Here is a 13,084-nt window from a genome sequence, read left to right on the forward strand (position 1 = left end):
GAGGAAGAACTTCTGAGAAGCAAGAAGCCTATTTTCCTTGGCATTACTTAGTTCCTTCAAGAAGATCTACCTCAACACATACTATTTCACATTTCTTCGTTTTGAAAAAAGGTAATTAAATTAAAGAGAACAAGCAAACATGTCCTACATCTGCTTTCTGACTGACTGCAATTAATCCCTTTTTCCTGAAAGCAAAAATATAACCATATGACATTACAAGTGTAACTTAACCTAACTCCACTCTTTTTGGGGTTCAGTTAGGCATCCTTCAGTCTCGAAAGACTATGGTAACGTGCTCTGTATGGAGGACTTGGAACAGCGTCTAGTGTGGCTGAAGAGGCCAATTCGAGAGTGGCAATCTCTTCCACACTGAAGACAAATCCAATCTGTCCCCTGTCCAGCTCCCTGGTTTTGCTGCTTTTGTGACTTCCTCTTTGCCTCGGCCTGCTGGACAAGGGTCTCTTCAAATTGGGAGAGGCCATGATGCACCGCCTGCCTCCAGGCTGAACGGTCAGATGTCAGGGTTTCCCATCTGTTGAGGTCTATTCCTAAGGCCTTCAGATCCCACTTGCAGATATCCTTGTATCGCAGCTGTGGTCTCCCTCTGGGGCGATTTCCCTGCACTAATTCTCCATACAGGAGATCCTTTGGAATCCGACCATCAGCCATTCTCACGACGTGCCCAAGCCAACGTAGACGTCGCTGTTTTGGGGTGTAACTGTAACAATTGTCATAACTTTTATCATACAGGGCAGTGGCCTCAATAAACGGTGGAGAAAGAATATCACATGGCTCAGACACTGGCTTGAGCAGAGTCTCTCATGGTGATGTTCGGTACTGTGCTTTCAGTGTTGAGAGGAGACTGTGTTTTCTCCAGCTAGACACCGGTTTGTAGCACGCTTTCAGTGTTGAGAGGAAGAGAAGAGGAGCGCGCAAGGGGGCCCCATGATGACAAAGGGGTGATTCCCTGTGATGTCACAAGAGTTGTGCTTGCAAGAAAAGGCAAGGCTGCCAGAACTCTGGAAATGGGTATAAGTGGAATCCAGATAAATGCTCCCTAACTGTGCAGAAAACACAGCTAGCCAGATAACATGGCAACTCAATCAATGGTGGAAGACCGGCAGATGATAATGCAAAGCTGTAGTGGTTGCTATCATTCCCGGTTGGGCTTTGTTCACCAACTTCAAAGCCACCTCACAGATGAAAACCAAACTTTCCTCATGCCACTTTAAGATTTGTACCCTGGGAAGCCCAGCAATTCTGCTAAATTTCAACCAGCCTTTAAGCATAAGGGTAGAAAACAATAACAGCTATATCTTACTAATCTTAAATAATATCGTACCAAGCTCTTTGTTGCTGGGCTTCAACTGTATCAGGAACTTTTTCATCACTGATGTACTATTAGAGTATGGGACTGAATCAGACCAGAGGAAGGCCACTTTTAGTAGTCTGGAGTCTATGCCAAGACCCTTGGAGGGTCACGCTCGCTCCTGTGCCTTCCCCCATTATTTCTTTCAAATTAAAATGACCCCTTGTACCATTTAGTGGCTCTAGAATCCCATTTGCCACCTTCAATGTTCCTGAACAAAAAGCGATTTTCTGTTCCGAGTGATTTCTGGTCTTGAACTCTCCCAACCTAAAACAGCTATGTTGGAGGCAAGAGATGGCAAAATTGTTTCCCCTTTCATGCTGCCTAGAAGTGTGTAAAATTTTTTTGAGTGTGTAAATTTTTTTTTAAAGTCAGCTGCAGTTTGCCCGTCCATGTTATTTTTGCTCTGAACAGAATCACTCCCGAAAGGTTTCCTTCGCAGCCTTCTTTCCTGATGTACTTGAGTGGTGGGGATGCTAGAGATGGAATCTGTTGCCTTTCGAACAGCACTTGTGAGCTTCAGCACCACACTAAGTGTGGTGAGCTTACTTACGTCACGCCTGTTAACCCACTCCTGCAGCTGCAGATGAAGGCGCTGCCTATAGGGTCACACGATCCTCCGTTGCGACATGGGTTTGGAAAGCAGGCCGTGATCTCTGACTCACAGTTTCGCCCGGTAAACTGCGAGAGGCAACTGCATTGATAACCTAAGGACAAAATAATAATTTTTTTTTAAAAAAAGACACAACAGAAAATACAAATTCTCAACAGGATATGATTTAGTTACATAGATAGCATAAATGTGGGTTTCTATTTCCCTCTAGCAGCTGGTTTAGGAATGGAACTGATATTTATAAGTCTAAGCAATTTTTGACTTCCAGCTGGAGACATTAAGGAAATACATACATTATGCTGTTTATAGATACTTACTCTGTTTAATGAAAATGAATGGGCAATGATTTTAGATCTAGAAAACCTACACTGCTTCTGACAGTTTCACTGTTTCTCAAAAGGGATGTAGATTATTCGAGATTACATATATTATTAAAGGCGACAAAGGATTATTTTTGAAACAGTAGTTTTCCAATCATAGAAACTCTGTAATAGAATAGCCATGCTAAAGTATAAATGATGGCTCCCTGCACCACAGGCGATGGAGCCGTTTGGATCTTCTCTACAGAACTGGCCAGTCCACTTAGTGCTCACCGCATGGCGTGCATGGCTGTCAACTGTGTTACACCAATAGTGGATGTAGCCCAGCCGGCACTTCCCCGCCTCCCCCAGCAGCTGAGCGGGGAGACTCGTCCTCCTCCCTCCTTGTCGTCGTGGTCAGCCACGCAGGGAGGTGGGGAAGGGCCAGCCGCATCGCTTCCACAATTGGCAAACAATGACGGCTGTGTGCGCCAGAAGCAGTAAGTGGACCAGATAGTTCTGGGGGGGAGGGTCCAAAGGGCTAGGCCACCTGTGCTGGCAATATTCGTATTTGTCTTCCCCGGGAGACACATAGAAGTATCCCATCTCTAATGCAAACATTTGGGGTGGGGGTGGGGGACACAAAAAGACAAAAACTAGCTTCCATGTGGGAAGGAGGAAAGGGTATCACAACCAGACACAGAACACAGAGATGGGAAGACAACACCAGTGAGCACTGAACCAATGCAATGGAACCAATTTCCACATCCATCTGTAGAACAAGCTTGAACAACTGCAGGCCATTTCTAAGAGGCCAGTTGGGCAGCCAGCTGGGTTGGAGGTGTCTCAAGCTTCTGTTTGGCCACATACATGGCTGGTTAGATGGGCTCACTGAATGGGACGGAATTAGTTGTGTACAAAAGATGAACAGGGGGAGGCTGGCATCAGTGACTCTAAGCATGCTTTTCAATTTGGAATAGATCACTTGTGAACGCTGCTGACGTAAGAGAAAAGGCAAAAAGCAACCACTCTTAATTGAGTGCACATTCTTGCTGAATTTTAGAACCTTGAGAAAAGCAGAAACCAGTTTCCTCACCATATGCAAATACAAGCTGAGAACACCTTTGAGTGTCACAAGCGCTACTAACAAAGTACTGCTTCTGAGGGTTTTTTGGTAGTGTAAGTTTGTTAGCACCTCAAAGGAGTTGGTGCAGGACCCTGACACACATTTTTGCAGCCACTGACATTCCTGTCATCACTGGAATTTTATGGTGTGCCCTTCCTATACGTCAAGGAGTGTACTCCTTGCACACCTTGTTTTATATTGTGAGTAATGCCTATGTTTCATCGTTGCCATGTGATACCATGGCCTGTTTCTCAAGGGTTGGGATAAGTCTTATGTGAATTAGGGTGTCATAATTCAGTGTTTCTTAGAATGTCTGCAGAGTGTGATCATTAAGCATTCTGTTATAAACTGATCCAACCGAACATGCCCAAGACAGACATGCAAATTAAAATTAAGTCACCCGGTGGCTTTACCTTTTCCTGAGTGTGCTCACAGAGTTTTTAGCGCATGAAAATGCCACAATACATATTTAGAAATGAGTACCGATGGAAGAAAGTGAGGAGAAATTAAAGAACCTCGTAATGAGGGTGAAAGAGGAGAGCGCAAAAAATGGTCTGAAGCTCAACATCCAAAAAAACTAAGATCATGGCCACTGGTCCCATCAGCTCCTGGAAAATAGAAGGGGAAGATATCGAGGCAGTGACAGATTTTACTTTCTTGGGCTCCATGATCACTGCAGGCCGTGACAGCAGCCACAAAATTAAAAGACATGTGCTCCTTGGGAGGAAAGCGATGATAAACTTCGACAGCATCTTAAAAAGCAGAGACATCACCTTGCCAACAAAAGTTCGCATAGTCAAAGCTATGGTTTTTCCAGTAGCGATGTATGTATGGAAGTGAAAGCTGGACCATAAAGAAAGCTGACCACCGAAGAATTGATGCTTTTGAATTGTGGTGCTGGAGGAGACTCTTGAGATTCCCCTGGACTGCAAGGAGAACAAACCTATCAGTTCTAAAGGAAATCAACCCTGAGTGCTCACTGGAAGGACAGATCCTGAAGCTGAGGCTCCAATCCTTTGGCCATCTCATGAGAAGAGAAGACTCCTTGGAAAAGATCTTGATGTTGGGAAAGTGTGAAGGCAAGAGGAGAAGGGGACGACAGAGGATGAGATGGTTGGACGGTGCCACCGAAGTGACCAATAGGAATTTGACCCATCTCCGAGAGGCAGTGGAAGACAGGAGGGCCTGCCGTGCTCTGGTCCATGGGGTCATGAAGAGTCAGACATGGCTAAACGACTAAACAACAAAAACAAGTCTCCTGACTGTAGGAAGCTAAGCCTTGTAATCGGAGGCAGCAGGTTTACAGAGGCAAGGTTATGTTAAACATAAAAGCTTGCTGTATATCCTAAAAACAACGCCTGCAGGTTAATGGAGATTGGGAGGTGTGGGTGAGTGAACACCAACAAATATGACACAGATTGGAAATCACAAACTGTGAGTTCCTGTCATGCATGCTCTTAATGGATATTAGAGACTTGCAAGGGTTTTACATGTCTTCCTTCAACAACACTAGGATTAGGAGCACCAGACCCCCTCTGTGGAGTTTAAACTCCATGTATAATTCTTATGCCACCAACAATGCAGATTAAGCAGATAAAGCCCTCATCAGGGGGGGGGGTATAAAGATGCAATCTGTCCCCCTCAGTGAAGCAGCGCACTGCTGGGACCTCCCCCAACCTGCGTCAGCTTCTAGGCATGTCCCAGTATCATTTGTGGCCTCCATGTGGAACTGCCATGACAGGGGAGAGAAATTGGCCAGGTCAACGGACTGGGGGCTGCTAGACGGGCAACAATAGGAGCCTGAATGAGCCTGAGGCCCATCTTTCTTCGGCCAATGCCTAGAGATGAAGAGCAGCACAATATTTATTGAACATTTATTTATTTATTTATTTGAAAAAAATATGTATCTGTGCCTGGGCACCTGTAATTCAAAGGAGAATGGTATAATGTGTGAAAAAGCTTTTAGACCCATTTGATGGGAGTTGCTGCCAGTATCTCTACTCCCAAATACTCTGTCCAGATCCAGTGGTGTGCTGGATTTGGATAGCATTGGTACACGGTACAAGGCCTTGGTTTCCATTTGATTATTTATGCTCCTTTTCATGTACAGAGAACTGCTTGGGCTAACAAATTATTTGGCCTTGGGGAGAGGAGAAAAAAAAGATAAAACAGCAAAAGGCGGCCATGACGATGTCATAGCAGATTGCATTACAGATTGGCTGATGTATCGTTAGGGCCCATTGCTTTAGAATTATGGCACCATAACCATCCTTTATTTACATATACTGCTGAGATAGTGAAAAAAAAAATCTCGAGCAAATAGATTTTCTAATGAGAGTGAGCAAGGAAGCGAGCCAGTGAGCAAGCACGCCATCTGAAATATTCCCTCCGGGGATTTGCTCTTCAATAGGCCATGGAGGCCTAAGTCGCTTTGGAGCACAGAATGGTGCGGGAGACCATTCCAACATGAGCTGTTTATATGCCTCTCATAATAAAATGGACCCATCATTTGAAAATGTGTGTATATAGCCCTGTTCCTCCTCCCAGCAGCCAATGTAAATGTGAAATATCTAATCCTGTCAAGAGAGTGGAAGGAAAGGAGGAAATTATCCTAAAGTGATTTGGTTAGAAAGGTTTCAATTTGCACATCATGTTATTTGTAGAATGATCGTCTAAATAGACTTCAGTGAAATAACTTGAAAGACGAGCTGGCTCCCCCTTTTAACTTAGTTTATTCATGCAGTGAATGCTTGACCTAATTTATCATACGTGGCCAAGTTATAAAGTTAGGCATTTGTTTTATCCTTACTCCCCCAGGATATAAATAATCTCGTTTAGCAATTTTCAAAAGCTTCTACATCTTTTGAATTATTATGCTGCTTTTTTAGCTGGGTCTTTTTTTTTTAAGTTGCCATTTGTAGATAAAGAACTATGTCAGCACTGACATGAGCCCTGATAAAAAAATCCACGCTTTTATTCGTTTAATGTACCAACACTTCTGCCTTTAGCTCCCTGGGCACCACCACCTTCTAGAGTCACTGTGCCCTCCAGCTCAACCAAAATAAACTAGACAGTACTGTAAAGGTAAAGGTTCCCCTTGACAATTTTTGTCCAGTCGTGTTCGACTGGGGTGCTCATCCCCATTTCCAAGCCATAGAGCCAGCGTTTTGTCCGAAGACAATCTTCCGTGGTCACATGGCCAGTGCAACTTAGACACAGAACGCTTTTACCTTCCCACCGAGGTGGTCCCTATTTATCTATTTGCATTTGCATGCTTTCGAACCGCTAGGTTGGCGGGAGCTGGGACAAGCGACGGGCGCTCACTCCATCGCGTGGATTTGATCTTACGACTGCTTGGTCTTCTGACCCTGCAGCACAGGCTTCTGCGGTTTAGCCCACAGCGCCACCATGTCCCTCCAGACAGTACTGTACGTCAGCATTAATATTCAGGCCGCAGAGGAATTCTCTGAAGCCAATGAGGTAGAACCACAAACATGAAATACGATGATGGAGGATGAGTGGATGGACGGAGAGCTGAAGAGGATATGTTTAAACAGACTGGGAGCAGTTGCAAAAAGTAATGACAAATTTCGGAAGGATTCAGAGGACAGTGTCAGGGTCTTCACAAAAACACTCTAAGTTTACTGTGCACACAAAGCGATCCCTGAACTCCTTTGGCTTCAACTGGGGAAAAAAAGACAATTTGGACCTAGTTCTTTCTCCTCTGAAATGTCCAAATTTTGATACATACAAATTACTTTTTAGGGTTCAGTTTCTAGCATCAGCTTGATTAGTGGCCAGGCTGGCTGTCGGCTTCTGGGTTTAAAGAAAGAATTTGTTTCCAGCTCTGTTCTGATAATAAGACCACCCCTAGACTTTCTCCCTTGTCTCCCCCTTTCCCTCTTGTTTTCTAATCCCATGTATTTCTTTCTTGGCTCCCTAACATCACCCAAGAATAGTCCCTTACTCACAGGAATGTCTTTACTTGTCTGTAGGTTGTTATCCTGATGCTATATCAGCACAGGATTGTCCTTCGTGCTGGATTTGCACGGCCACCTAAAGCCACGAATTGTAGAAATATTTTACAAAATACAGAAAAAAGAAAAGGAATTTGTCTCATTCTCTTGATGGAGATGAGAAACCTTGCAGGAGTTCACAACTCTCAATGTGGTATATGTGTTGATCATGAGGAATCTAATGATTTCTTGTGATCCTTACAATGAACAGCAAAGCTGGTGCTTCTGCAGGCTGCAGGCAGAAACGAGACCTAGGATGTTTTCAGCCTATTATAGGAATATGACTGCTAGCAGGAGAAACTAGATGCTCCCCGCTCAGACAATGTAAACTTAAAAGGCAAGATATTCACCACCAGATGGCACGCTGGTACAGGTCCCTCCGTTCTGGCAGGGGTTCCTCTTGCAAGCATCTGGATACAAGACACAGCCCAGCTTCAGTTCAGTCAGACCGACCACCTCCGCAAAGCTACTGCGCTTGTTTTGGAGTGGCAGCTCGTTGTTGTTCAGGATGACGGAATCCAAGCACCCCTGAAAGCCGCTCAGGACATGGGTAGTCCTCTTGTCCGTCAAGCTCCGGACATTATCCACCTGCACCTGGGCTCCAAAGTAGACAGAGCTGTCGGTGCTCAGGGTCTGGAAATAGAGGGGGGCTTTGCGCCGCTCCACGTAGCTGTCGTCGAGAGACAAGCTGGTGAAATTCCGATTCAGCTCAAGGAAAACGGAATGCCAGCCCCCGTCGTTAACGGCCCTGCCAGAAATTCCCAGGATGCCCGGTCCGGCCCCACAGTCCAACTGGAACCACAGCTTGCCATCTACGATCTGTAAAGGGAAAGGCAAAACACCGGGATATCAAACTTTACTGGGCGCTCTTAATGTTAGTTCTAACACTGCAGGAAAGCAAAGTAGCATAGTAGAAAAGAGATTAATGCCACACAGGCGAGGCCATAGCATATACAGTACACAGAAACAGGCTGAGATTACTGTTTACAGTAGTTAGCATTTAACTGCGTTTATAGCAGTCACATGGCACATTATAAACTCTGTGCATTAAGCTGCCTGGGGTATATTTACATGGACGTTTTCAGGCACGGCTAGCTATTCGCAAATTTGCAATGGTGGCAATTTATTTTCCAGCAAAAGATCATATAACATGGTTCATGTGCTTCATAGCCTGTTATATTCTTCACCAATCTCTCCCGTATTTCCCTTACATTACATTTGATGCTAAATACAGAGCAAACCGCCCCGTTTGGCTCCTAGACTACCAGCGACTCGTGGTCCAAAAAGAGGGAGACTAACCTTGGTGTGGAGGAGGGGAGACACACACATTCCCAACTATAGGCCATCAGGGTTCTCAATCTTTATATCATTCGGCTTCATTGCCTCTCAGTTCCCGCTACTCCGACTTCCAATACTTTTTTTGGCTACCTCTGGGATTACTTTCAACCCCTATGTGCCGAGTGACTAACCAGAGCTGACTCCTGAGTTAGAGATTTTCTTATTTTTCTGGTAGACTCATAGGTGACATTTGCTATCTCAGATATGGCTTGATCCAGCTCAATACAGTGGTGCCTCGCTAGACAGTTACCCCGCATGACAGTTTTTTCGCTAGACATTGACTTTTTGCAATCGCTATAGCGATTCGCAAAACAGTGATTCCTATGGGAGAATTTTGCTGGACAATGTTTGGTCCCTGCTTCACAAACCAATTTTCGCTAGACGACAATTTTGACAGCTCCCTTCGTGCTCGCAAAACGGGTGTTTTCGGGACCTAAGCTTCGCAAGACAGCGATTTAAACAGCTGATCAGCTGTTCGCAAAGCAGCTTTCCTATGGCTGATCTTCGCTAGACAACGATGATTCTTCCCCATTGGAACACATTAAACAGGTTTCAATGCATTCCAATGGGGAAATGCTTTTCGCTAGATGATGATTTCACTAAACAGTGATTTCAGTGGAACGGATTATCATCGTCTAGTGAGGAACCACTGTATTTCCTACTTTAATTGACAATAGCTCCCAAACAAAGACCTTGCCAGCTGAGCTAGGCAGAAGTCCTTATAACTGGAGGCACCTGGAACTGAACATTTGTCCACTCCTAGCCAAGAACCCAATAAAGACTGTTGTGTGTTTCTGACTCTCTTTCATTCTGAATACCAGATTAGTTGTATATCAAACTAGATGCACCCTAGTTATCCAGTGATTTATGGACTACAACTCCCATAATTCTCTCCACACTGGCTATGCTGGCTAAGACTTATGGTCAAAGCATATAGAGGGCCATGATTGCCGTTCCTTGCTCTATATTAAAGCAGATCAGTAGGCAGAACAGAACTCAAAATTTACCCCTGACTTGGAGACATGCCTCTTTCAGCACATTTTTGTCAGAATGTTTCTGTGTCTATGGAACTGTCTGAAAACCATCAAGTTGGAAGAGCTGTATATTGTGTCTGTTATAATGTTATTTCTTCTGCTTTGTTTCTGAGTTCAAGTCAAAGTTCTGGTTCTAGAGATATGAAAGCAGCCTAGTTGAGGGGATATTTACTCTCATATGATCCCTCCACAAAGAAAGGTGCAACTGGAAGAAGATGGGAGCAAGCTCACTCCCAGTGTGATGCCTGTGTTGTGGAATTCGCAGAGCAAGGAATCTAGTGTGCTCTATTTGGGATGTGAAAAAACCTTACTACTGTTGACTAAGCATCTCAGGACAATGAAATGGCATCTAAATCCCCTTGTCATATTTTGCATGCAGTTTGAGGCCAAGGTGTCAAAATCATGTGTATTTTTTTTGAGTTTCTACAATCTATAGCAAAATACACTGTGTAAAACTCCTGTCTGTACAAAAACCCGTAGGTTTTTCCTTTCATGAATCTCAGCATACACAGAGGGAAAAGCACAACAAGGCAAACACTCATCTACCAACTTTGTAATTGTTTTCTGGTTAACCTCTTTCTGTCTTCTTTCAATTTTGAATGAAGCTTTTTATAGTATATATCAGAAGAAATTTTGGGAGGACCCTCTTTTTTGGAACAGTCTCTTGCAGCTTCCAGGAAATCTATTCTTCCTTGGAAGCTGTATCATATACACATCGCTGTAGATACAATACACTTTCAGTCTACCTAAATGAAATGTCGAAGGCACATTTGCAAATACAAGTTAACTATCATTTATTTTTCTGAAGTAACGCTTCACCTCTTAATGCTGAAGCAGGATTTACACTCCCTTATTTCATCCTGTCTAGGTTTGAATAACTTTGATTGAGCGCTCTGCTTCCTTTGCATTTTATACTTCTTTAGTCTCTACATCACCAAAATAGGGATCCAGGTTAAAAAACCCTCACAGTTGGAAGCTGAAAAGATTCTACAGATATTGCATGGCGCATCATGAACCGTAATATTGCAATGACAGGATAATAGCAGCAGGAAGTTAAAATCCTGAAAATACCACAACCAAATGAATTAATGACCCCGTGATGAGTGAGCCACTCATAAGCTGATATGGAAACAAGCTGAATTATTTCCCCCAAAACTTGGAAATTACTCTTCGTTTGCAAATCTTCCAGACTGTCTTGCTAACAAAGGACACATTTTAAGCTCAGCAGAGTTTCTGCTTGGGCAAAGCTGTAGTGTGACTGTGATGAGGGGGTTATGACTTGGGTGGATGAAAGGAAGTCTAAGCAAAATTTGCCAAGGCTGTGCCCTGTTAGGTGGCATCAAATTATTTAGGGTGGTTAAAACAAATATGGATTGGGAAGCACTCTGAAGAGATCTCTCCAGAAGGCATTAATATGGCAAGTACAATATATACACATGCACAGTGATGGGTGGGTGGATAAATACCGTAAATGAATTTTCAATTTCACATATACATTGAAGGATTTTTGATGACAATTACTGGCCAGGAATGGGAACTCGGGGTTATGATAAACAGCTTGACAGACATGCCAACCCGCCATGCAGCTACTGTACAGAAGTAAAACCCATCTTGAGCTTAATCTGAAAACCAGTCAGAGCAGCACAGCCTCTTTAAATGTCATGTACGATTCTACCCATACAGCCTGAAACAGGATAACATAAAGGAGGGAAAAGGTGCATGAAAAGGCATTAAAAATGATCAAGGAGCTGGAACAAGTTTTCTTTGAGGGAAAGTCACAACATTTGGTGGCTGTTTGGTTTAGAAAAATGGTGAAGGCATACGAACATGACAGGTGTGTATAAAATTATGCCCGATATAGAGAAAATGGATAGGGAGATCATTTTAATATGGTTGTCCACTGAAGCTGAATAATGGGAGATTCCAGACAGAGAAAAAGAAAGTACTTTTTTCACACAGTATTAAACTATGGAACATACTGCCCACATGATGTAGGAACAGCTACGAACTTGGATTGTTTTCAAAGACAACCAGATAAATTCTTGGAGGATTGAGCTATCGCCCTGCCCCCAGGATACATAGCTTAACAGGGGAAGGGGGCTCAGTATGTACGGGACATTGAGAGCAATGCCATCAGGCACCTGTACCGTGTTCGAGTCTGGGCTCCTAGAAGGGTCACCTAAGGTGAAATGGTCAAAGCTGAGACACCAGACTAAGATGCATCTACCCTTTTCAGAAGTAACAATTACAGCAGCAAATAATGGGTAGTTTTAACATGGATGCGGACGGGGAAACTTTTTAAGGGCAGCTACCCCAACTGGAAAGCAAGAAACTGAATGCTTAAATATTGCAGTACTTAGTGTGAGTTCACTCAAGTATGCTGGTATAGAACATTTTCAGTTGGACAATTTCAAAGTGTTTTACTCCAGACATGACAAACTCAGAAGAAATAGTGTGGCTTTAATATCGAGGCATGATGGAATACAAGCAGTTAGGGGCTTGCAATCAGTTGTCTTGGAAAAAAACTTATATAAATAACCAAGGCTATGCTCCCACTAGAGATGCTGAAGAAGAAACTAGAAGCTTTTTTTAAAATCAAGAAATTAATCAAACACCAGAACAGGATGTGCTGATGATGATCATAGGTGATTAGAATACAGAAGTAGGAAAATCAGAACCAAATTTTGTTAGAGAACTAGTCCTAGGGGTAAGAAACAGAGAAGGAGAATAACTCATAGAATTCTGTGAAGCAGATATTTTTATTGTAAATACATAATTCAGGCAATTGAACAGATGAATATAGATATGACTGTTATCCCATGTCCAATGCAGAAATCAGACTGCATAATCAGAAGCAGTAGATGGAGAAGCTGTATTCTTTCTGGCAAAACAAGACCAGGAGCAAATCATGCGGCAAACCATGAACTGTTAATATATACATTTAAAATAAAACTGAAGAGAAACACTAGAACACTTGTGCCAAAATATAATTCAAATAGTGTTTCTGATTAATTTAAAGTCCATGTAAAGAACAGATGTGCATTCTTAACCAATTGATACAGAAGGAGAGACATTGTTAGGGAAGTGACCAAGAACATTAGTCCTGTAGTCAAAGGGAGAAAAAAAGCTTAGATAAATAACTGATGAAACTCCTAACATTGCCAATGACAGAAGAAACGCAAAAGTGACAGAAATAAGGTCAAAATCCTAAACGCAATTTTTCAGCAGCTGTCACAAAGAGACAAAGGGGACTATTAAAATAATCAGTGTGGCATCAGTAGTTTAAGTT

The 13,084-nt window shown here is 43.2% G+C and overlaps 1 protein-coding gene across 7 annotated transcripts in view; it reads right to left on the reverse strand.

The window, feature by feature from the left end:
* The window catches only part of FAT3 (FAT atypical cadherin 3), a 529,225-nt gene that overhangs the window by 18,844 nt on the left and 497,297 nt on the right, over positions 1–13,084 (reverse strand). For all 7 annotated transcript variants that reach the window (XM_072993570.2, XM_072993569.2, XM_072993567.2 and 4 more), the window contains 2 exons: positions 7,774–8,242; positions 1,923–2,076 (listed from right to left, as the gene is read on the reverse strand). In XM_072993570.2, coding sequence (XP_072849671.2) covers positions 1,923–2,076; positions 7,774–8,242 — 623 coding nt within the window. The remainder of the gene's footprint in view (positions 1–1,922; positions 2,077–7,773; positions 8,243–13,084) is intronic.

Source organism: Pogona vitticeps, chromosome 3, assembly GCF_051106095.1.
Source record: "Pogona vitticeps strain Pit_001003342236 chromosome 3, PviZW2.1, whole genome shotgun sequence".
Lineage (NCBI taxonomy): Eukaryota > Metazoa > Chordata > Lepidosauria > Squamata > Agamidae > Pogona > Pogona vitticeps.